The sequence below is a fragment of the Ursus americanus genome, chromosome 25, assembly GCF_024610735.1.
Source record: "Ursus americanus isolate L20-20 chromosome 25, mUrsAme1.1.p, whole genome shotgun sequence".
NCBI classification, from domain to species: Eukaryota; Metazoa; Chordata; class Mammalia; order Carnivora; family Ursidae; genus Ursus; species Ursus americanus.
In genome coordinates, this window is record NC_142151.1 from 25,541,837 (window position 1) to 25,567,010 (window position 25,174).

The 25,174-nt window shown below is 38.2% G+C and overlaps 1 protein-coding gene across 2 annotated transcripts in view; it reads right to left on the reverse strand.

Annotated features, from left to right (window-relative positions):
• ITPR2 (inositol 1,4,5-trisphosphate receptor type 2) overlaps positions 1-25,174 on the reverse strand; it is a 477,037-nt gene that overhangs the window by 218,854 nt on the left and 233,009 nt on the right. For both annotated transcript variants that reach the window (XM_045811874.2, XM_087855710.1), the window contains 3 exons: positions 24,868-24,988; positions 10,005-10,195; positions 5,007-5,149 (listed from right to left, as the gene is read on the reverse strand). In XM_045811874.2, the coding sequence (XP_045667830.1) occupies positions 5,007-5,149; positions 10,005-10,195; positions 24,868-24,988 (455 nt within the window). The remainder of the gene's footprint in view (positions 1-5,006; positions 5,150-10,004; positions 10,196-24,867; positions 24,989-25,174) is intronic.

The following is a 25,174-nucleotide window of genomic DNA, read 5'->3' on the forward strand; positions in this document are numbered from 1 at the left end:
TAAAGCAGAATATTAAATCTTAAATACAACAGTACTTTCTCTTCGGGTGTATAGTAACATCATATACGAGAGGGAAAAAAGTCACACTATTATTTGAGAATATGAAGTAAACACGATACCTATTTTCAAAACTTTAAAATTACGCTTCAGCTCACAGACTTTGTATTATAAAACATCCTTTGCTTTACAGGCAGTATATTTCAGTACTTTCAAATTTGTTCAAGTAGCATACTTTTAGTGGGACACAATACTCTAAAAGACAATGAGACACTGATTATCTTTAATCCCATCCTATGAACTCAAACAATTTTACTAGTAGAGAAATATGAATATTTGCAGCATATTACATTTTATTGTATTATGTTATACTGTATTATTTCCCATAGTCTGTATTACTTAATTATATAGGTGCAGCAGCAGTATACAACACTGCAACCTCAGCATAATGGGCTACTTTCCAGTTTCTGTTAATAATAATGTGCTATTTTTCACTACAAGGGCTTGGTAGAAACAGGCAGTTTTGTGATTAGAAGCAAAAAACCATAACAACAAAGTAACATCAAGACAGTCTATTCACGTACTATTTTTACTATAATTTGGGCAAAAATTCTAATTTTATAGTGGTAACCTTTGCACTGGTGTTCCGTCAGGAGAAAAGTTTGAGGATCATAGCTATATATCATCCTCAAGAACTCAAAATCAAGTAAAATGTTCATAATCACAATGAATAGCTTATCATATAAAACTCAGAAAAAGCTGGTTCTCACAATGACCCTGTGAGACGCGTCTTCCTAGAAAACAGAATGATGTTGAACATATTGGAATGGTCCCATTTCGGTGACATAACAGGAGTACTATGGGACATAACCCGAGGAAAAGGGAGCTTTCACTAGATAATGATTAGTCATCACTTCTCAGGTGTCAAGGTGAAGTACTAGGACTTCCCACGGCTCCTCTCAATCCATCCTCACAACAAGCCAATGCTACGGGTTCTGTTATCAGGCTCATGAGAAAACAGAGGGCCAGAGAGATAAAGCAGCTTGCCTGTAGTGACACAATCATTAAGTGGTGGGATCTGGAAATAGACCTATGTCCATCAGGCCACAAAGCCAAGACTGTGAAGCACCATTCTGTCGTGACATGACCCATTTACTAATCTCTTGAGTCTCAGAGTTACTCTGAAGAAAGTCCCCAGTCAGCCACCTCTTACATATGATAAGTGTTACAATACAGGTAATGGCAAGTGCCATAAACTACACAAAGATACTACTACATTCTTGGGGAAGTTTCCTAGCGCTGATAAGAGGTTCCTATGAAGAGATAACTTTTAATGACGAAGATTTCACCTGGCAGGAAAAGGTGGAGAGAGAAGGTGTCCTTCCAAAGGGAATGATATGAACAAAGGGCAGAGGCAGAAAGCTGACCTTCCTGTCCAGGAAATGATAAGTACTCCAACTGCCAGCTGACACATGAAGACATGAAAGAAGAGAGGATAAGAGATGCTATCTGAAAAGAAGGAACTGGGAATATTACACTAAAGAGTCTGGAATTTATAGAAAATAGGTCCTGTTTTAAAGGACCTGAATGACCCTGCCTATATGGGAAAGATGACGTGGAAGAATAAGAACAAGGCAAGGGATGAACAGGCATGTGATGGGGTAATTGTACACGAAGTAATATAAAAAAAAAAATAGCCAGGACTCGTCAACGACAAATTGGAAGTGGAAGAAGAGGAGGAAGGGCAGATCACAGACACCTGAAATTTATGGACAGGGTGAGTGAATGGACAAGTGAGATTTTTAAACGATTCCCATGCCATGCTGAAGGAGTAGCACACAGTGAAAGAACAGTGATTTCCTTTCAGACATGTGAACTCTGGGCAAGGTGTCCTATATTCACGTGGTCAGGTTCAGCAGGCAGAATAACTGTTCTCGAGTTCTCCTTGCAAGGAGAACACCTGCCTTCCTGACACTTCTGCTATTTCATCCTTTCTTTCGTGTGATAGTCCTTGAATGCATAAACATAATTTTGGTGGTCGTCGTAAATTTCCTTTGATTTTTTTTTCTCTCAGGCTATTTTAATTTTCTTTAACTTTTCTTTAGATAAATACTTCATTCACCAACCATTTGACAACATCAAGCATAAGGGTGAATACCATTTGCTAGGGATTTATACAAGGTATTCCTCTGTTACATAATGTCTGCTTGAGTAAAATCTGTGGCCTTCTAAAATTGTTTTCTATGATCTAAAGAAAAAGGTAAGTTTCACAAAACAACTCACCATATAAATACATATGTGTAGTGTATTAAGAACACAAAAGTTACTTTTACTATATGAGATGCACTCTGATATTTTATATTTTTCTTAATTCATTTTTTAAATTAATGTCTTCCTCTCCTCCCTATATTAATTTTTAAACCCATAAAAGGAAGCACATCTCATAGTCTGATAAACTCTGAGATTTTCCTTCATAAGGGAGGAGAAGTGCTAATTTGAATAGATTGTAACCAGACACCTTAAAGGTTAACACCTACATTGACTTATTCTTTCTTTATTCTCTTCTCTCTGAATTTATGGGACAAAGTAGACATGGGAATTTGGGATCTTTCCTGGGATCTACCCCTCACATTCTGCACCAGACCGATCTGAGTCAACAAGTTCCAAGAATTAAATTCATTTGAGGAAGTCGGAGGCCCCACGAAGGCCTTGGACCTAAGCTCTCTTCTCCAGCTAAGCTTTACCAGAGAGCTCTGTGCAGTAATACAAGGCCCCTTGCATAGCTATTAATAAAGTTGGATTCTAACTTTATTAGATATCCCTGCACATAAAACCCTTGGTTCTTCACAGAGTTAGGGAAGGAGTAGGATAAGCACTAGAGCAGAAAACAGACATTCCTGAGCCGCTGGCCATACTACAATCCTAATAGCACAAAAATCTCTTCTCTAACCACTAAAGTATGTGACATCTTTTTTTCCATCTGAGTGTAGTATCTGTAATATGTTCCCACTATTCTATTGCTCCGTGTCTCTCCTTTTAGGTACCTGGTGTTGCAACAGATTTGCTTTCAGCACATGTTCAGCAGAGGCCAATATTTTCTTGGCATTTTGAGTTCTTTATGTCATCTTTTCAGAGACCTACATCTTTAAATTCTCGACCAGCGCCATCCAACATAACTTTTTCTGCAATAATTGAGACATTCTCTATCGGTGCTATCAAATTTGTTGGCTGCTAGCCACATATGGCCATTAAGCACTTAAAATGTGGCAAATGTGACAGGAACTGAATATTTTCTTTGTATTTTTATTCATTTAAATTTTAATTTAAAAAGGTATGTGTAGCTAGGAACTACTGTATTGACAGCCTAATTCTTGGCACTGAGTCAGCAAACTTTTTTCCTAAATAGCCAAAGAATAAACATTTTAGGCCTCGTGGGCCACACAACCTCTGTGGCAACTAGGTAACAATGCTATAATAGCCATAGACAACATGTGAATGAAAGTGTGTAGCTGTGTTTCAATAAAACTTTATTTGCAAAAATGATCAGAACGACCAATTTACCCTGAAGGCCACAATTTGCCAGCCCCTGTCCTAGACTATCAAGTCTCTGGGATATATCTATAATGTCATATTAATTTCCCGGAGTTACAATCCTCGTTTACTACCCACTTTTTAATTCACATACTATGCATTTATATACATTCATAAAAGGTAAAGGGTATTTCTCAAAGGCCCTATTTTCATACTGAAATACTAATGAATACCTCTACTTAATTTTCTTTTTTTCTAATGGCTTCCATGGTTATCAGTTTTGCAGATACGCTGGACCCCTTCACTTAAAAATTCTTATTAGAAGACTGGCAAGTGTCCAGACGAACACATTCTTCCTAGTCCCCATAAGACATAGGGGGTCTAGTGCCAAGAATCCATGATTCTGGCCGTAATACAAAAACCCCGCCTATTCTTCAAAATGATTCCCGCAGTCAGTTCTTCTCATCCCATATCTTATTTTCTCTCCACAAATCCCAGTTTTAACTGGTAAAAGGAAGGAACACACTTCTTGTGTCCCCCAGTCCTTCCAATTTTACCTCCATGCATCACAGTCAATAGAGGGGGTTTCAGCAATATCTTCAACTATGCAGGAATTAGCTGTGATAGATATGTTTCGAGGGGGTTGGCAACCTCCTCCGACTCTCCATCCAAGAAGACGAAGTACCTCTGACTGCCATCTTGAATGAATCACTCAATGAGTGGCCTCAACATTAAGACCTGTCTCTTTTTTCTGGAGCTGGTTACACTTTCTCTCACAACTTGCAGATCTTCCTTGAGAATTACTCATTTACCATTAAAATGGAAATATTTTAGGATAAACACATCAGCTGTACTACATCCGACAACAGCACAAAAATGCTGAGAGAAATAAGTAGATGAGAGGCTGCAGATGAGGATGGTCAAGGAGGCATGGCAGAGAGCTATGTGGAGACGTCACAGCTCTTCATCTAAAGCACGCCTCAGCCTTCCCACCACCGAAACGAGGCTGAGCCCTCAATCTCTCAGTGTTTGTGCAGACAGATATGAGAGGAAAGCACAAGGAGGACGATAACACACATAGCAAGACCTCAATAAATGCTAGTTCCCCTTCCTTCCTCTCTGTTAATGAAAATAAGTGACTTTAAACAGGAATCTTTTTGAAGGTGACACCACATAGTGTGTGTGGAATTAGAGAGGAATAGAGAGGAATTAGAACCAAAATATTATTTCATGTGATATTTCGTGCCCAATAATGACATTTTATTTTCAGTAAACTTTAGCAAAATATAACTTGACTTTCACCAAAATAAAATTTCAATTGAATCAAATTACTAATTTTGGAAGTATTTAACATGGATTTAGATCTTTCCCATATTCTGTGGGTTGCCATTATGCACCAGCAGAGCAAAAAGCAGAAATGTGTTAGAGGCCATCTTGGTTTGGTAACACTAGCAGAATCTCAGATTGTACCCACTTACTTGGACATGAAAGCACCACATCTTATTCTTGCATCACTCCCCTCAGGGAACAGTAGTTCTGGACTGTACAGCACGTCAACCAACACTGAGAATTCAGCCTGCATCATCGGGCTGAACTGTTGCTCCAATGAGGCCACTACATCCTAAGGAATAAAGCACAAGAGAACCCACATGAAGACCTAAGTCAGATTTTATCACTTGGAGATATGACATGCCTAAGAATAGTAAGGAGAAACAAGACATGGGAATTTCAGAGATGTACCCTACCTTCCCATGGCATCAAATGTCTGTGCTCTAAGTATAGTCTGGTTGCTGTATGAATACTACTTGGGTCACCTTTTTCATTTATAAGCTAAGAGAAGAGAAGGGTGGGTAGGTATATGGTTTCTAAGGATATATATACACAAGGTGAAAAGTCAGTGAAGCCCCTGTTACAAGCCCTGCAGTATCTAGGATTTTAACGGAGACATGATAGGTATTCAGCAAATTAGAATAAACTGGAATGTGCTTGAGGAACAGCTTAAAAAAAGGTTCCATATGTATTTCTGGTCATCTGGAACTAAAAGTGTCTTCCAATGGGGAAATTCCTTGACATATTCTTTGAAGCAGTATTAGCACTTCACAAGGGTTCGATGACATTTAATACTATTTCAAATTACATCTTTTTGATAGACATTATTGGTCACCTACCCGCCTTTCTCCATCCTTCTCCTTGCTAATAGGATCCCCATGTTGTTTCTCAACTAGGCAGCAATATCCTCAGGGAGATGAGCTCCCTCAGCTTAGGGTCATGGTTGATTAGTTTAAGCCAGTCATGGTCATTTCAGTTCCCCTGCCAGTGGTTACTCTAGACATGATTATGTGACACTGTCCTAGCTAATAGGACATCAGGTGATTCAGCTGAGCAGGCAGTGGTTAGGGGAGGCAGGGGTAGACTCTTTTGAAACTACCTGTGGCTCTCAAGACAGCTTGAGAATGCGAACCCAAAATGTGTGGCAGCCCCCGTATGACTTTTGGAGAACAGCCTTAGGCTGAAAGCCAAGAGACCAACAGTGTTAGGGCCCTACTCTATTGAGCTACTAAATTAACCAGTGCGAGAAGAGCCCCAACTCCAGATTCCTTGTTATGTGAAACAACATAGTTTTTACTGTTTAAGACACTTTTCATTAAAATTGGGTTAATTATAGCTGAAAGCATTCTCACTGACATGTTTCTAAAATGGTCTGTGGGCAATGACAATTTACTGAACATTCTTTAACGACTAAAGCATCCCCTTTTTGTTTTTAAAATAACTATGTTAAAAGACAAAAAAATCTTCTCACATAAAGCAATATTTTATTCGCCCATACCTACGACATATTTTGTTCAGCAGAAAACTGATTGCCAATTGCTTGTTGTTACTTTCAGCTACAGCAACACAGATGGGGTACGCCTCTCTTGATTTCTTATGGCTAAATTTCAGGAGTTAACTCTTGCTTAACTTCCTTCCCTTTTTAGCAAAAGTGATCATTTCTACTTCGACTATTCTAATAAGCTTTCTGAGAAACTTCTGATGACAGTTAAAAGAAACTACCAGGAAGGCAATAACACAAACTGGAAACTAGATATTCTATAATGTGGGAAGAGAATACGCTTATCAAATCTATGACCCTATTTAATAAAATGTGCCTATTTTTCAGATTACCTCTCTTCATTTCATTTACTAAACACATATGTTCAGGCTCCTATGATGTGAATTCTGTCTTCAGCTTTTATTTTGATCACAAGCCAATTATATAATCTCTCTAACTTGTTATTTCCCCATGTGAAAAGTCAAGATAATGATACTCAATTACATGGGTTTGCTGTGAGGATTAAAGGTAAGTACACAGAACAGCCTCTAATACATAAAGGCCACTTATTCCTCAATAAATGTTTGTAATCATTACTCTTGAGCACTCGTTAGTTCCAATCATCACCCTATTAACAAATCCAGTGGTTACTTTGCTGTCCTCATCTTACCCCACCACTGCTAAGCATTTTACACACTTGTCTCTACTCTGTCAAACCCCTTCTGCTCTTGGCTTCTGTGACATCACACTTTCTCTATTTTCCACCTATGTCATGACCATTCCTCTGCCAACTCCCAGTAGCTCCTGATCCTTTCTTGTGAGAAATCTCATCCAAGTCCATGGTTTTAATATCATATATATGCTGGAATGTTCCACATTCATATTTCCTGCATGGACATCTTTCTAAACCACTCTGGACTCATATATCCAACTGCCTGTTTGAATACCCACATGGGTATCGAAATAGGCATCTCAAACTTAAAATCTCACACACAGAATTCCTAATTACAATTCTCCCATTCTTCCCTACCTTAGCAAACGATTCAATCATATCATATCCTCCACTCTTCTTTCCAACACCCCACAACTCATCCACCCATCTACCAAGTTCTGTTGGCCCTACAACCAAATATATCCAAAATTCATCTCCTTTTCACTACAATCACTACTCCTGTAAGCTAAGCTGCCATTATCTTTTGCCTGAATTAATGTAAAAGAGTCACTGCTTCTATGTCTGGGTCCTATAACCCACTCATCACTCAAAATCCAGTGACCTTTTAAAAAGCAAACCAAGTCATGCTTTTCCTCTACTGGAAATCTCCAACGAGTTGCCATCTCACTTAGAATAAAATCCAAATGCCTTGCCATGCAAGTCTCTACATGATTTGGCTCCTAATTTCATAATCCTCTCCTCCTTTGCTCACTATACTCCTAGCCCAATGGGCTTCTCTTGGCTCCTCAAACCCACCAACTTCATTCCTGCCTAAGGACCTTTGCATTTACTATTCCTTCCCAGTAAAAAGCTTTGTCCTCAAATCTTTGAATAGATGATTCCTCTTCCTTATTCAGGTCTCAACTCAAATGTCACCTCAACAGAGAAGAGTTCCCTACTATAAGATCATTCTCCCAGTATGTTTTCACCATGTCGTTACCATGCTTTATTTTATTCATAGCAGTTTTAATTACCTAACATTATATTATTTATCTAACAGGTGAGGATGCATGTTCCATGAGAGCACAGGGCTCACGGCTCTATCTCTAGCACACATTAACTAGTATTGAGTTTTTACTAAATACATATTTATTTAATGAGTGTACCGACACATGCCCTCTCTATGCTGGCTAACACTTCTATCCATCTCTCCTTTGAAATGTTCTACTCTTTCTGCTCTCATAAACCTGACTCCTCTTCTTTCTGACGCTGTCTTTTGTCTCTCTTACTAAGCCATTCTGCCACTCCTGGCCTCTTACAAGATGTTCTTTGTTGTTCCTATCACTATATTCTCCCTTTGAGCAACACCATCCACTGTCCTTGCTCCAGCTAATATCTTCAAATATAGACTTAATTCCAATACACTTAATAGTCTGTTAATGTGATTCAGTATATTAGCAATGACCATGGCCAACCTCCTTCCACTGTATTCTCTCCCTCCCTCCTACAATAAAAAGTCTTAATAATAGCACCTAGTCTCCAATCATCAGTGCCTTTTAAATGCCTCTCGTTCCGTCTCTCCCTCTCTCCACCCAAGGCAGGTCTATTGACCCTGTCTTCATTATTGGATATAAGCCCTGTTTCTTCAATTCATTCATACTGCCACCTGCCTGAGATATTTAGTGATTCTTTTCTTTTTCTTACTTCTTCTTTTTTTTTTTTTTTTTTTTCCTTTTGAGAGAAAAGGTGGGGAGGGGCAGAGGGAGCGAGGGAGAGAGAATCTTAAGCAGGCACCACACCCAGCACAGGGCTCAATCTCACAACCCTGAGATCATGACATGAGTGGAAATCAGGGGTCAGACAGTTAACTGACTGAGCCACTGAGGCACCCCAGATATTTAGTGATTCTTAATTAGCCTGACCTCTTCTAGTCTCTTCCTGATAACTCTTTCCTGCAAACCAATAACTGTTTAATAACTTATAATGATATTTTCACCCAAATTTTCAACGACTTATAGCCTTCAAGTTTTTCATACTAAGTCTAACTTGTCTTTTTAATCACATATAACGCTCAGCTGTTAAAACTCTGAAACTCCACCAATTATTCTACATGTGACCTCTCGCAATATTTATTCCGGTTCATGTCTTGACTATTCTCCAAGCCAAACAATTTCCTCAAACCATACCCTAATTCACTCCATGAAATCGTCTACAATTATGTGGGTGGGAAGATTTCTGTTATGAGTTGAATTGTGTCTTCCTAACAAAACTCATATGTTGAAGTACTTCAGAATTTGACTATAATTGTAGATAGGGCCTTTAAAGAGGTAATTAAGGTAAAATGAATTCATATGGGCAGCTCTCATCCAATATGACTGGTGTCCTTATAAGAAGAGGCAATAAGGATACAGACACATATGTGCAGAGGAAGGACCATATGAGGACACAGTGACCTGCAAGGCAGCCACCTGCAAGACAAGGAGAGGGATCTTGGGCTTCTATGTGATAAAATAAATTTCTGTTGGTTAAACCGCCCAGTCTGTGGTATTTTGTGATGGCAGCCCGAGCAGACGAATACAATGTCTCTCTTTACTTGATGTCCCAGAATTTAGGCCAAACACAGGATTGGGATACTATGCAAATCATGGTGCTTACACCATTTTCACGAGTATAAGAGACTACTAAGAGATAAACTGAAGCAAGGTTATGAATATTTAATTTATTACATGAGAATTTATGGTAACTTATTTTTCCAAGTTTTATTATTGAGTATTATTTTGATATAAAGACCCATTACTATACTATCAAACACATTAAATAATATATACTCCCTAAAAATAACAACTTTTACCTGGCAGCCGTGCTTTTAAAAAGAGTAATATTGGTAGGGAATTGTAAGTAAAACCTAGTCCCCAACTAGAACTTGGTATTTTTAACCATATTCTATTTGTGTTACTACATATATTAAAAATTATGATTTAGAAAATGGTAAGCCACTGCATGCTCTTATTGTACCTGTAACTTTTCAATAATATTTCTATAATCCCAAGCAGGCCCTCCAAGAGCTTCCTTAAAGCGTGGTCCAGAGCGAGCAGATAGTCTCCAACCCATGGCAGCTCTCTGCACCATATTGGAGTGGCTCTTCAGGAAAAGAGTATTAACTTGGCTGTCCAAATCCACTGGAATGGCGATCCCACGATTCTTTGCTGAAAAAGAAAGAATTAAAATATTTTTCTCTTACTTTGACTACAGCTTCTTACACATTACTGAAATAATTTTACAAATAGATGTAATGAACAGTATGGTGACTATACTTAATACTGTATCATCTATTTGAAATTTGCTAAAAGAACCAATATTCAAAGTTCTCACCACAAGAAAAAAATTGTAACTATGCGAGGTGATGGATGTAAACTAAATTTATTGTGGTAATCATTCTGCTATATATGCATATATCAAGTCATTATGCTGTACACCTTAAATTAATACAAAGTTATATGTCAAATATATCTCAATAAAACAAGAAAAAAATCAATTCTTTAAACTCTGCCATTAAATTGTTTTCTATAACTACAAAAGCTTTTAACCTGAAAGCATTTCAATTCTTAAGACCAATTATTAATGTGAGCTCATTAAACATTCAAGACCTTATTTGATTTCTTGATGATTAATGTTTGAAATGCACTTCAAACAGCATCAATATAGAAAAACAGTGTAAAACAACCATGCAAATTTGTGCTTTCCCAGCTGCCAAGGAAAATAAGAAAGCAGACAGAAAACACATGATAAAATCCTGCCAGTCTGCTCATTAGTATAATTGATGTGTATGTGTGTATGCATACACATGTCGCACACAAAATTTCAGGTAGTAAAATAGCTGAAAGAAGAAATAAAAAGAAAAGTATAAAAAATCTGTATTTGAAGGGGGCACATTGTAGATGTCCTTCTTCCCCAAATTCACTGAAATGTGTATTTTATTGGACTTATATCATAGTATTGAAAAAATGAGAAAGCTGGCCATAAGGAGAACAGAAATGTTGAGGCATTTCTGCAAGCAGAATGAAGACAGGATTAGTCCATCAGAGAAGGAAGAGGACAGACACTGCTCTACAAGAGGTAAGAGTTAAAACAGGTCTTCCTCAGAACAGAGTCAACCAACACCAAGAGTGGTAATGGGGGAGAGGGGAATTATCTGGGCAACTCATTCAAGAACAGCATGTGCATAGCTGGGAAGTCAAGGTCCTCCCCCCTCTGACTAGCATAAACAGAGCAGTTAGCAAGAGCAGTTTGTATCCAGAGGATAAAGTTAGGGAACTACAGAAAGGTCCTCTCATGAAAGTGAAACACCTCCTGGAAAGAATGCCAAATGAAGGTGTCAGGACTTGACAGAGAAGGAGAATAGAGCTTGAAGTAACTCCAGAGATCTTCATCAAATAAGAAGTAGAATAGGGGAGAGAGAAGAGGCAGCACCAGCAAAAAGAAAAAATATACAAGACTCTAACCCCTGAGCAAAGCTCTCCTATTTTAACACTTGTTAGTATTCTCAGCTGGTCTTCTGCTTCACACACACACACACACACACACACACAACCAAAGGAAAACCTGTATATCATTTATTCAGCTCCTCACCCAGAACTCTGGGTCAGACCTGTCATTTATACAAGAAAGCTAGTAGAGAAACAGACCCTCAAAACTGCAGTGGATCCAATGCAGTCATTACAGACCTTTATAACCATGAACACACCACCAAGAATCATAAGGGAAACTAAGAGCATTAAGAATAACTGGCCCCAGTAAAAACAGAAATGATTCAGGGAAGAATAAAAAATATTTAAATAATTCTGATTATTGTCCTCAGAAAAATCTGGGTATATACTACTCCCCCAAAATTAGCAAATCAGAAAAAGAAAGAAATGTTGGAAATTAAAATATAATTGCACAAACAAACATTTCAAAATGGCTGAAAAAGACAAGGATAAGAATAAAGACCAAGCTGATAATCTGGGAAAGTCAAAGAATCTTCTAGAACATAAAGCATAAAAGATCAAAAAGGAGAACAAAACAGAGAGAATATGAAATAGAAAGAGCTATCCAGGAAGTCAAATATCTAAAATACATAAGTTTCAGAAAGAAATATCAGAGACAATGGAAAGGAAGAAGTTAAATAAGAAAATAATAAATGACAATTTATTTGATCTGAAGATGTATGTCTTCAAACTGAAAGGACCCACTGTGTGTAAAACAGGATTAAATGAGCATATTGACCATATTCTGGTAAAAACTGACAATGCTGGGGCGCCTGGGTAGCGCAGTCATTAAGCGTCTGCCTTCGGCTCAGGGCGTGATCCCGGCGTTCCGGGATCAAGTCCCACATCAGGCTCCTCCGCTGGGAGCCTGCTTCTTCCTCTCCCACTCCCCTGCTGTGTTACCTCTCTCGCTGGCTGTCTCTCTGTCACATAAATAAATAAAATCTTTAAAAAAAAAAAAAAAAACTGACAATGCTATCATGGGTTGAGTCCTGCCACCCAAAAACATTCTTCAAGTCTAAATCACAGATATCTATGAATGTGACCTTATTTGGAAATAGGGTCTTAGCAAATGTACTCAAGTTAAGATGAGGTCATGCTAAATTAGGATGGGCCCTTATTCAATACAACTGGTGTCCTTATAAGAAAGGGGTGAGGGAAACAGACACACACATAGAGGGAAGAACTCCACGTGAAGATCCAGGCAGAGATAAGATTTACACAGCTTCAAGTCAGGGAATGCCAAGGACTGCCAGCAAACACTGGAAGTGAAGAGAAAGGCTTGTGGTCTCAGAGAGTGTGGCGCCACTGACACCTTGATTTCAGCCTCCAAAATTGTGAAATAGTAAATTTCTATTATTGTAAGCCATTTTGTTCAGGAAATTTGTTATGGCTGCCCTAAAAAACTAATAGAAATGCCAACAGCCAAGAGAAAAAAGAGGATTCCTACAGAAAAGAGACTGGCACCAAACTTCTCACCATCAATATTGTATGCTAGAATTCATAGAATAATATCTTTAAGAGCTAATGGACAACAAATTTTGAAACTAGGAGTTTATACCCACCTAAACTGAAATCAAAAGTGATACCCAAATAAAAACATTTTAGAACATGTAAGTCTCGGAATTTTTTTCTCTAAACCCGCTCCAAAAACCACTCAAAGAAAAAGGGAAAGGAATTCAAGAAAATGTCAACGTGAATACAAGAAATCATGGCAACCGAGTATGAACCTGAAGAAGAGAATAAAGCAAGACACAAGTGAAGGAAGATCCATTAGATGTTAATGTTAGGAAATTTTCTTCCAGCTGGAAAAGTCTCAATATCATCACACTACATCTTTGTCTCTAATGGTTATAGGGCGAAAAATATTTACTTAGCATAATATTGTAAGCTCTGATCACTGATTTTTAAATTTTATCATCCCATAAAAGATTTCATTATATTTCTAAATAGAATACAAAATTCAAAAATCATAACAACATAAAACCAATAATCTACTAAGCAACAATTAAAACACAGAGTGGGAGAGAAGAGGTCCAAATGAAGGCGATATGTTATGTTCCTTATTTTTCAGCGTGGAAATATAGATAATATTAACAGCTGTTAGGTCAAAAGGCAGAGACATAAGGATATTATTTAAAGTTATCATGATAGATCCCTGGAACACTCTTTTTTTTTTTTAAAGATTTTATTTATTTATTTGACAGAGGGAGAGAGAGAGAGAGCACAAGCAGGGGGAGCGGCAGAGGGAGAGGGAGAAGCAGGCTCCCTGCTGAGCAAGAAGCCGGATGCGGGGCTTGATCCCAGGACCCCAAGATCATGACCTGAGCCGAAGGCAGACACTTAATCGACTGAGCCACCCAGGTGACCCTGGAAGACTTTTTTTAATGAATGAAATTAGGAAAGAAAGGAGAAAGAGAGAGAATCCCGCTTGCTACGTATAATGAAAGGAAAGCAGTGACAGTAGGCAGTACTAGTTCTGCTGGCGAAAATTCTCTGAAGTTGGAAGATACTTTAAAACTTCTTTGAAAACAGATAATTTTAGCTACCAACACAAAAAGTTAGCAATTTAAACAAGAGCTCTAGCTGAAATTTAAGGAAATAATAAAGCTTTAAGGTAACCCTAAACAATCAAATGCACCACTGCCCAGATTTCCCTAATGAATGTTCTCCTATATTCATTGTAACTGTCCCTTTTCCAGAGCATACACTGTCTCTGTTTATGTCCATCACACACAGCAGAGCAACTGCACTCCTCTTCCATCTGAAGGACAGACGGACTCGGCACTGCCAAGCTGTACATACTTTTATAAATACTCAATCCTGCACCACGATCAAATCCTGGCAAGACTTTGATTCCTTTCTGGCTGCTTCACACATAAGCTGGGCTCGCTCTGAACATTCGAAAGTCAAACAGAAGACAATGCTCTTTTATGTTATTTTCTAAGCAACAAAGAAACAAAAACGTATAAACTTCGATATTCCTCAAAATATATTATAACGAAGTTTAACATTTAAAAAAATCGAGGAGGAGCTTGGGATTTATCTCCCCTTTAGGGATCAGGTACATTAGATAAAACTAACCATCAACTAAATGTGGTTGTTATGAATAGAACTTACACAAAGAAGGCCTCAATGAATATTTTTCTAATGACACCAGCGGAGATGCAGTCCAATGGCAGGACCTCTTAGTCTCGGCAGTGCAGGCTTCTAATTAGCGATCTCAGGAGAATCACACCCACCCCCAATGTCACTGCCACTCTTCCACTATGGCCAATGGCACAGAAAGACCAGGCTCAGGAGAACTCACTATCCCAAACTTACTTTCCTAGTCTCCTGTCCTAGCACAAATTGCACATTATAAATTAACTGAGTAAAATAAAAGCCTTTCTTCCGCCTAAGGTAAACACTAGCCAAGGGCTAAATCACAACTTCTAAGTAATAAAAGAAAATTATGCAATTGGGGAAAAGAGAATTTAAGTTAAAATAAGTCAGCTGTGGAAATAATGATAAAAATTTTTCAAGCAATTATAAAAAATATTAATCCCTTTAAAGGTATGGCTTGAAATAGATTCTCTGCACTGTCAAAATATTATAAATATTAATTCAAAAGCAAAGCTGACAATGCTAATTAGCTTTCCATATATTGTTTAAAAATTAAAGCAGAAAGAATTGTGACTAGGAAAAGAAAAGAATTAATTCATGATCTCACTTACAAAAACAATAACTAGAACATTTATCAAATACAACCAAAAATATAATCCAAATTTAGCTTACTTCTGTTAAATCAGGAAAATTCTGTTATAAATACAGTTAAATGTGAACTAGGATGTTTTGGGGATTACTGGTTATTCCCTGCCCCCTCCCTCTCATTAAGAAAGAGCTAATGACTTTACTACAGCAGTCATTCGTCCGGCCTGTAGCATTAACTTCAACTGTGTGCTTTAATGGAAAGAGTCACGTTAAAGTTTACAATGTTTAAAAAACTAATGATGTCCTGTATGGTGACTAACATAGCATAATAAAAAATTTTTAAAAATGTTTTAAAAAGAAATGTTCCTATTTCTCTTCTAAATTAGAATGCAATTGGGATACTACCTTGTTAAGGATGTTTTGTCAGACAGTAAGTATACGGAGTTCTTTAAAAAACTAATAGTAGAGAGGATGGGCTGTTATTAATGCATTTATTTTTTGTAGAGCTCTGCCTAGAAATAGCTAGTTCTCTAAAATGAGCTATCTTTATTCACCGGTATCTTGATGATTCGGCTAAGCTACTAATTAGGCTTATAAATCCTGAAAAATCTCTGGATATGACTCGTCCTTGCAGTGATTTTAAGATGTAATTGGAATCTATTTCTAATTATTATTCATTAAATATTGCAGATCAGGTGAAATTTTTTAATTAGACAAAATCACTGATGGTATCTGCCAGAACAAAATCTTTAAAGAACACACATATTGCAGTGATAGGTGCCATGGGAAAAATGCTTAGATAGATAAACTGACAAGTAGGGGGAAAGGCAACAGAAAGTATCAGCAGTAATTAGAACCCCTGCTTGGTATGGTCCCACAAGAACCAGGGCAGCAGGTGCACAAGGAAGGGGTAACGGGGTGGGCAATGTGGTGTCTTTTCTGTGCTGTGTCACAAGATCCAAGACAAGTCTCTACCAAAGCACGAGTGGTTAAATGCAAAGAATATTAAAGATATGAAATGCATCTTTCCTGCTTGGTGCTCCAAGTACACTCAATTAATCCCCAAATTGAATAAAGACTATAATTTTATGGGTTACGCAATAACTACTATTGGCACACCTGACTAGTCATCTGGAAAAAATAAAGTTGATTCCATATCTTCTACCTTATAACTAAATCTATTCCAGATAGCTCGCAATCGTAAACAGCCACACCAAAAACACAAACAGGCTGAAAAACTAAAACCATGAAAATTCTCATTGGGAATTTTAAAAACATCTCAGACTGATCAAGACCATTCCGAAGATGAAAGAAAACCTGTAAGCCTAATAGAAAATAAATTTCTGAGTGCCAAAAAATAAAATACAATAAAAATTCAAATGACAAATGAAAAAAAATTTTTAATTGTTATAGGCAAAGAGCATATTTCCTTAATAAATAAAGGGTTATAATGATTGAGAAACTGTCAAGAAAAAAAAATCCTTTAGAAAAATTAAGCAAAGTACAAGAAGTGACAATCCACAGAAAAGGAAATGCCAATGACTCAATCATATGGACAGATTTTTTTCTTCACTCATTAGAAGAGAAACACATATATAATAATATTTTTATTTATAATGATATTTTCTATAACAATATTTGTAAGGATATTATCTATAATGATATTTAATTGTAAGACTGGCAAAGATCTAAGAATTTGATAATGACACGTTATCGAGGAGGAGAATGCTCTCCTACATCACTGGTGACATGTAAATTAAATGGTCTCTACAGAGGGTAGAGTCTGTTAAAATTAAAACACCCAGAAATTCTACTTGTAGGTATTCACCTTATTCTCCCTCATAAGCAAAATGATTAGAAACAACATAAATATCCAGCAATGGGGTTAAATAAAATAGAATATAGGCACATAATAAGATACTATGCAGCCAATGACAAGAGTAGGATAGTCATGCATTTATTTGTATTCATCCATTTATTTTATTCATGCAATAAATACGTACTGAGTACCTACTGAGCTCTAGGCACTATCTCAGGCTCTAAAACTTTGTAACAGATAAGGTATTTAGAAGTGCTTAGCTAAGACACTTGTTCTACTTTGTGATTTCTGTACTGCTAGTTTACTCCCGATGTACCAAAAATTTAATGACGGCTTTAGGAAATACAGTTTGAGATTGCATTTCCCAAACAATTAAAATAATGTTTCAGATAACAAGGGATCATTACAAATCCAATGAATCAATGAATATGTGAAAAATATTGCAAGATTTTGTCCTATCTTGTAACTTATTCAGATTTAACTTTTTAAAAAGCAATAATCATGTTTTTAAAACCCAGAATTACAGGAGTACATTGTGTCCAACTCATCTTACAATCAACTACAATGTCCTGGGTAGATTGAAACAGATTTGTTTGTTTAATAGACACTGAATTTCTCTCCTCAAAGGGTTACTATTTTCTACATGTTCAAATTTTTTGGGAACAATTGGCTTGAAGATTGATGTTCATTATTCAAAGCATTTGTAGAAGATATTTTACAGAATTTCCATTTGGAAAAAAGGTTCTGTTGCCAACAAAGTACCCAACATTAATCCCCCCAAATCATTTGAAGATTATGAAACACATGGAGCAAAATTCTTTTTTAAGTGAAATAATATGGAAGTAATTTTGGGATGCTTTTTCTCAAATTACTTCTAACATGTGCTATTGTGTTTTATATAAAAGAGTAAACTGAGGAACAGGAATTGACCAAAAGCATTTAAAACTTTACATGGCCTTAATGGCCCTACCATTTCTCAAATCTCAGTGAACACGATGGTGTGCATTTATCGCACAGGTCCCCATCCTTACTTGTTCCCAAACCAGCCTGCACTTATCTCACTGAGGGTAGAGAATGATAGACATGTGTATGCCTTACATTCCAGTTAGGCACCCCCGCAGGGAATGACATTGCCTGGGAATTCACATTTATTACCACTTAAGACCTTGTATCTTCCTATCAATTTCAAATTTGACATAACTTGGGAGAAAGCGTAGCCATGGAGGTAACTATGGGTAATTTCTGTAGATACAAATCATTGAAAAGCACTTCAGCTTTTAGAAGCTTAGGTAGTTTGTTCGATTACCCTAACATGATACGCATGGTACATTCACAACTGATCACGGCTTCAGTTTTAAATGTTAATGAAGTTTTATCAGAAAAACTGAACATGACATAATAAATGCACAACTGATTGTGGCCTCAATACATTCGACAGTAGCTGATAAAAATTTCTGGAGTATTCATCAAGGAAAGAGAGACAAATAAATGATAGGAAGCACTCTTCTTCTATAAGGGCTTCCCCCCCAAAGCCTTACTGCCTTAATTCACTATCTCCTTACCTTCTTTTTAGGTTATCTGAAAACTGTATGCATTCATTTCATGCACAGCTTAAATCAGCATCTTGTTCCACATTTTGTATCTTAAAGGCTTAAAACAGATAATGCTTGTTTAAACCCATCTATGATAGTAGAGCATCACAAATGCCTGCTAGCCCGTCAGTTTAGAAGATCCTGGCTCTGCCCCGACCTGCCCGTGTGACCTTGGGCAAGCTGCCTAACGTTGCTGACCTCATATCCCCACTGTAAAAGGGGGTAAGAACTATGCCCACATCATAAAGCCTACCACACTGTCTGACACTCTAAATACTCACTGCTCTCAGGAATGTCAGCACTGACTAAGGAACTGCTCTCGCCTTTTACTACCTTTTGTATCTAATGTACAAATAACGAAGAGAATTAGAATTAAGAATTTGTGGTGGTAGATTAGTTGAGCTTATGTAGTTGAGAGCACTTCAGAAATGTGTTATGTAAATGTAATTCTACACAAGGTCCCTGAGTTATGGTGGCTTGGCGGAACCATTTTTTGACTTCACAATGATGCAAAAGCGATACACGTTCGGTAGAAAATCGTACTTCGCATTTCGAATTCTGATCTTTTCCCTTCTCCCAGGCCAGCGATATGCAGCAGGATCCTCTCCCATGATGCCGGGCAGCGGGACCAGCTGCAGCTCCCAGTCAGCCACATGACCAGGAGGGCTCTGCACCTGCACAACCATTGTTTTCTACTTTCGGTACAATAGTCAGTAAGTTACCTGAGGTATTCGACACTGTATTAAAAAACAAAGGCTTTGTGTGAGATGATTTTGCCTAATGTAGGCTAAGGTAAGTGTTCCGAGCACATTTAAGGCAGGCTGGGCTAAGCTATGGTGTTCACTAGGTTCGATTATTAAATGCATTTTTCGACTTAGATATTTTCAAGTTAGGAGGGGTTTGTAGGGATGTAACCCCATCCTAAGTTGAGAAAGATCTGTAATAGAAATTTGCATTTACAGGAATGCGTTTATCAATTTGTAAATGCCCTGAACATTTGCTTTATAAAAACAAAGCGTTCTCTTGACTTCGTTCTCTTGACTTTAGCTTAAATATGTACCCTCTTTGTTCTCTCCAATATTATAAATTTTTATACATTTGAATTGTGTTAAATTGTAGTTCCTCTTTGTATTCTTAAAGAGTTGCTGAAACACAAAAATGATTCGGCACCTGAGTTGTAAAACTTCAGACAAATCCCTACTCAGCAAGCCAAATTGCCAAATTCTAGTCTATATGTTAGGGTTTCCTAAGGTAGGACTTCTGGGGTAATACAGTACAGCATAAACTTCATACTCAGAGAAACTTGGATTTTAAACCGAACTCAACTACTTATTAATTGGACAAGTTACTTAACCTTTCTAAGCCTAAATTTCACTATCTGCCAAATTCCTAGCCCCTGGATTACTGTCAGTCAATAAACACTCATTAACGTGCGTAGTAAGTGCCAGACACTTCCAGGTCCTACCAGTCGGCGAATAAGGCAAAGTCCCTGCGTTTGTAGTTTACATTCTAATGGGAGAAGCAGACAACAAGAAGGAAAAATAAACAGACAAATAAACAAGATGCTTTCAAATAGTACTAAGTGCTAAGAGGGGGAAAAATACTAGGATAAGAAGCTGGAAGAAGCTGGAACACTGTATATGGGATGTTCTGGAACATTTCACTGAGCACTTCTATTCTGAGCATGTGACAATCGGGGGGGTGGGGGTGGGAAGAGGAAACAGCACACACAAATGCCCTGAGATGAGAATAAATCTGGTGTAGATTAGAAACAGGAGGAAGGCCAGTGTGGGTGGAGCAGCAGAGTTGGGGGAGGATGAGGGAAGAAAAAGGTAGGAAAAGAAGAGGAGGCTCAGATGATAAAGGGCTTTCTAAGCCATGGTAAGGAATATAGATTTCAAGTGCAATGGACAGTAGGTGAGTGATATAATATGATGTACATTTTAAGATCATTCTAACTGCTGTGTGGGGAATGGACGCTAGCAAGACAGGATGGGGCGGGGGGGAGTTCGGTAAGAAGATGCTTCTGGAATCCATGTCACATGATGGTGAATTTGGGCAAGGGTGTCATGCAACATAAAGAAAAAGATTTATTTTAGAAGCGAAGCCAATGGAACCTGCTCTTGTGTTTAATGGGAGTGAACAAAAGAGAAAAATCAAATGTGACCAGTAAGGTTTTCAAAGAGTACTAACTGTAAAATAGTTATTCTTTAGAGTGGGACAAGAATCCGATTCTTCGCAGCTGCCCTGTATCAGTTATAACCCTATCCCTGTAAAAGACGTTCATGATCAGCTTCAAATGTTGAAAGATTCTTATGTCTTCCCTCAGACTTGTCTCCTTTGCCTAAGTATTTCAAATGTTTTCAATCACTATTCAAGTAAGGTGGGTTTAGACCACTTCACTACTGTGGCTACTCACTTCTGAATGCCTCTCACTTTCATTATGTTTTTCTATGCACGGCATCGTGAACGGACAAAAAAAGAGGGGGTCTACGTATCACAAAGCGGGATTTGCTTTTCACCTTCTTCATCCCAGACAATAGCTTTTTATTCATGTCTGTGATCGGCACCTCATAATCACTGTCCCTCAAAGACTAATAGGGGAAATAAGATGAGGACTTTGGATGGGATAAGCTACAATCAAATGAAGACCAGAAGAAAGTATGTGGTGAAATGGGGCCAAGTTCAGCTCTGGATATGGGAGTTAAGAAGGGCTTTCATGGAGGTATTTGAACAAAAAATTTCGAATAATGGGAAACATGCTGACAGGTGGCAGTGGTGGAAATGAGAGAGAAAGAAAAAGAACAAAACAGAGAATGAGAAAGTAAGGTACAGCGTGAGTAAGGCACGGACGTTCTATCCATCCACTGTCACATGAGGCGTGTGGGAAGCAGCGAGCAAGGCGGTCAGAAAGGTAAGGTAGGGCTGTGCTGTAGGGGCCATGAATGTGACAATGAGAAATCCACCCTCAGTTTGCTAGACAAAGGGACAGTACTGAAGGCTGGGGACTTTGTTGTTGATGCTTTTAAACCAACAGAGAGAATTTCACTTCAAGGAGATCACTCTGGTAGCAGATTTCTTTAGGTGAAGAAAGACAGGAGGAGAGAACACGGAGTAATTCCTACAGGGGTGCAGGAAGGAAGTGATGAGGGGTTAAGGAAGGCCTTTATGGAGGGGAAGGAAGGAGAGGCACAAATGCAGAGGGATAGTGGGGATGAAATTTCCAGAGCTTCCTAACTGCTCAAGTGGACAGAACAAACCAGGAAGAGAAAGAAAACGTGCTTCCTCACAAAGATAAAATGGAGATTTTACACGAAAGCATCAGTCTTCCAAACCTACCCTGATTATAGACTTAGATAAAATTTTTGACTTCCTGTCTATCACACCTGTCTTTAAAGCACAGAAAAAGTTACTAACTATCCTGCTAAATCATAAGGTTTGGGCCAGCAGAGGATTGGTAGGAAATGAAATCTTACAACAGAAATAAAAGATATCTTTAGACTAATGTAGTGTCGGTGACTATTTTAAATCCCCAAAGCACAAGAAACACGACTGAAGTGGCAAGTCAGATGGAAAGCACAGCGTGGGGTCTCCCCTGTGGCTGAAAGTTCATCTCAATTTTTAAATGTTTCGAACAGTATGCCTTCTATGCTCTGTGGAGGGCCAACTGGTGTTCCCCCCTGCCATTGCATTTGCTAAATTCTAAGAGAGGAAGAGGGGGAGGACAAGATGGACGACAAGAAAAAGAAGGAGGTGGAAGAGGAGGAGGATAGAGAGAGAAAGAAGGAAGAAGAGGGGAGGCTGCCTTAAAATGTAAAATATAGAAATATACTTGGCAGCTAAGACAATGTATTCCTATGTAGAAAAAAGAAATAGCACCATATTTCTTTGCTTTTCCTTTGGATTTTATCTTTTAATGATCAGTATATTTCCCAGATGACTTTCATCCAAATAAAAATGCTGTTAGTACTTTTTCATTATAGCTTAAAAAGTATATTATTAAAAACTCAGAGTTTACCCTAAAGCATGAACAACAGAACCAGATTCGACCTATAATTTCACCAGAGATAATCAATGTTAGTATTTTGTTTATATCCTTCTGGACATTTCTGTTATGTGTATCTTTTTAAAGTAAGAATTAGCTTCTCTTTTGTGTCCTTCTTTATTTTTGACACAATACCTATTGTGGCCTCTTCCTTTACTTCTTCCCTTCTTGAAAGGCTCGGTCCTAAAGTCTGTAGAAGAACCAGAGCAAAGTGAAGAATGCACACGGAGATGAGGTGATCCGGCGCTTCTGAGTCCAAAAAGAAGCAGAAGGTGCCTGCATAGGAGGCTGCCTGGAGTGGAGAATCAGGACTTGATGGGGGGAGGAGCGCGTCAGCCGCTGGGGGACAGCCTGGCACAGGGTACCAACGGTGATGTGGGTATGCGCGTGAAGGAAGGAGCCAGCACAGTCAGAGGCCATGCCGTGGAAAGAAGGTCCCTCAGCAGCCTGAGGTAGACTGTGGGAACCTACAGGAGGTAAGGAGGATGCCTTCATAGAAGGGTGTCAGAGGCCACGCTGACAGGGGACACATCCTTGTGGGGTCTGGCCCCACATGTGGTACCTAAGCCCAAATGGGCTGTGAGGAGCGATGGTGCGTGTGTGGAGGAGGGTTCCCAGGTGGTTGAAGCATTAAACTTATCGGGTATTTGAGGAGAGCCGCATCCTCACAAAAGGAACTTTTAAAATCCAGTAATAGTAAAGCTTTTCCTTTATGAAACATTTTTATAGCCCTCAAAATAGTATTATAATATTCTTCTCTCATGTTTTTGTTAACTTTTCTCTTAAGTATTTAATATTTTTATTGTTATTGTGAATAATGTGTTTTACACACTGTTTCTTTTTGGTATATAGAAAATCTATCCAGTTCAATACTTATTTATAATTAATCACTGAGATGAACTCTGTTAGTTTCTTAGTTCTAAAATTTTTAAATTGATCCTCTTAGGTTATCTTAGGTTATTTATTCAAATTAAAATTGAGCAGTCATTAAAACTTGTTAACATACAGTCACATCAAATTGCAGATGGGGGAAAGATTAAAAAAAATTTAAATGGCCATTAATGAGTTAAATCATTGATTTATTTATCCAGTATTTACTAAGCATATACTATAGCCCTAGCCAAGTTACCTAATCTGGATAATTCTGTTTTTCTCAACTCTACCATGTAAATAATCAAAGAACCTATCCAAGCATTAAATGAGACCAATCAGGCAAATTGCTTAGCAATGCACATGGTGAGGGCTCATTCAATGTCAGCGGTGATGACACACACTCCCAGTGCTGCAATAGTTGAGAGAATGGTCGAGCTCCTCTGTGTGCTTTTTTAAGCCCAATATTTCTTTCTCTGGCTCCTCTCCGCCATCTAGAAAATGGCCCTAATTAACTTGAAAGAAAGACAGGATTTTTCAGAGGGGCGCCTGGATGGCTCAGTCAGTTAAGCATCTGCCTTTAGCTCAGGTCATGATCCCAGGGTCCGTGGATCGAGCCCCACATCAGGCTCCCTGCTCAGCGGGGAGCCTGCTTCTCCCTCTTCCTCTGCTGCTCCCCCTGCTTGTGCTCCCTCTCAAATAAATAAATAAATAAATATCTTTAAAAAGGAAGGAAGAAAGGAAGGCAGGCAGGCAGAAAAGAGGAATTTATGAGAAATTCCCTCTAAAATCTACTAATCTTCCCTTAGCTGTAATCCCCTTGCCTTCCATTTCATCTGTAATTCCTGAAGTCTTCTGTATACAACAGGCTCTTAGTAAATAGTGATGGATTTCAGACCAAGTTGGAAAACTAAAAAAACCCTCAAAAGGTCCCACTGCCCTATGAAGGTATTGGTATGTCAGGTTACTTAATGGACAAGACAGGCCATAACGAAATCTGAGACAACAATTAAACTAAACTCATCCCTGTAAAATCTTCCTGAGCTACGTTAAAGTGCCATATGCAATATTATGATTAGAAATATAATTAAGAATAAATAAATAAATTTTAAAATTTTGAAAAAAGAAACACAAGGATCATCTTCCCCTCCCCAAAAGTACGCCACAATGTTCAGAACTGTTGGCTGGGCATTGCTCTTTGGCTTTAGAGAAACTGTACCTGCTTTTCCCTGAGAAGTCATAAACTGGAGAGCTGCTTGTGTTGGCTCTTTGCCAAAAGTCCAACTTCTTTCACAAAATGTAAGAGTAAGTAAAACCCGACAGCCTGACTTACCCACTTCGGCCAAAGTTCTTATACAAGACTCCACGGAGGATTTCTGCGCTGGGTTTGGCCAGGTACAATTGTAGATTCTGAAGGCAGACTGCAACAGCTGGATAAACACTGGTTGATGTGTCTGCAAACAGAAAGCATGCAAATGGGCCACGAAGCCACGAACACTCCTAACGTGGCATCTCTGCATTATCAAAAAGGCTCATCGAAATAAAACACAATACGGTCTTTTTTGAGCGTCAGTGCCATTGACAGAAAATCTCATTCAACAAATATTTATTATGTATCCACTTCATGACAGGCACCATGC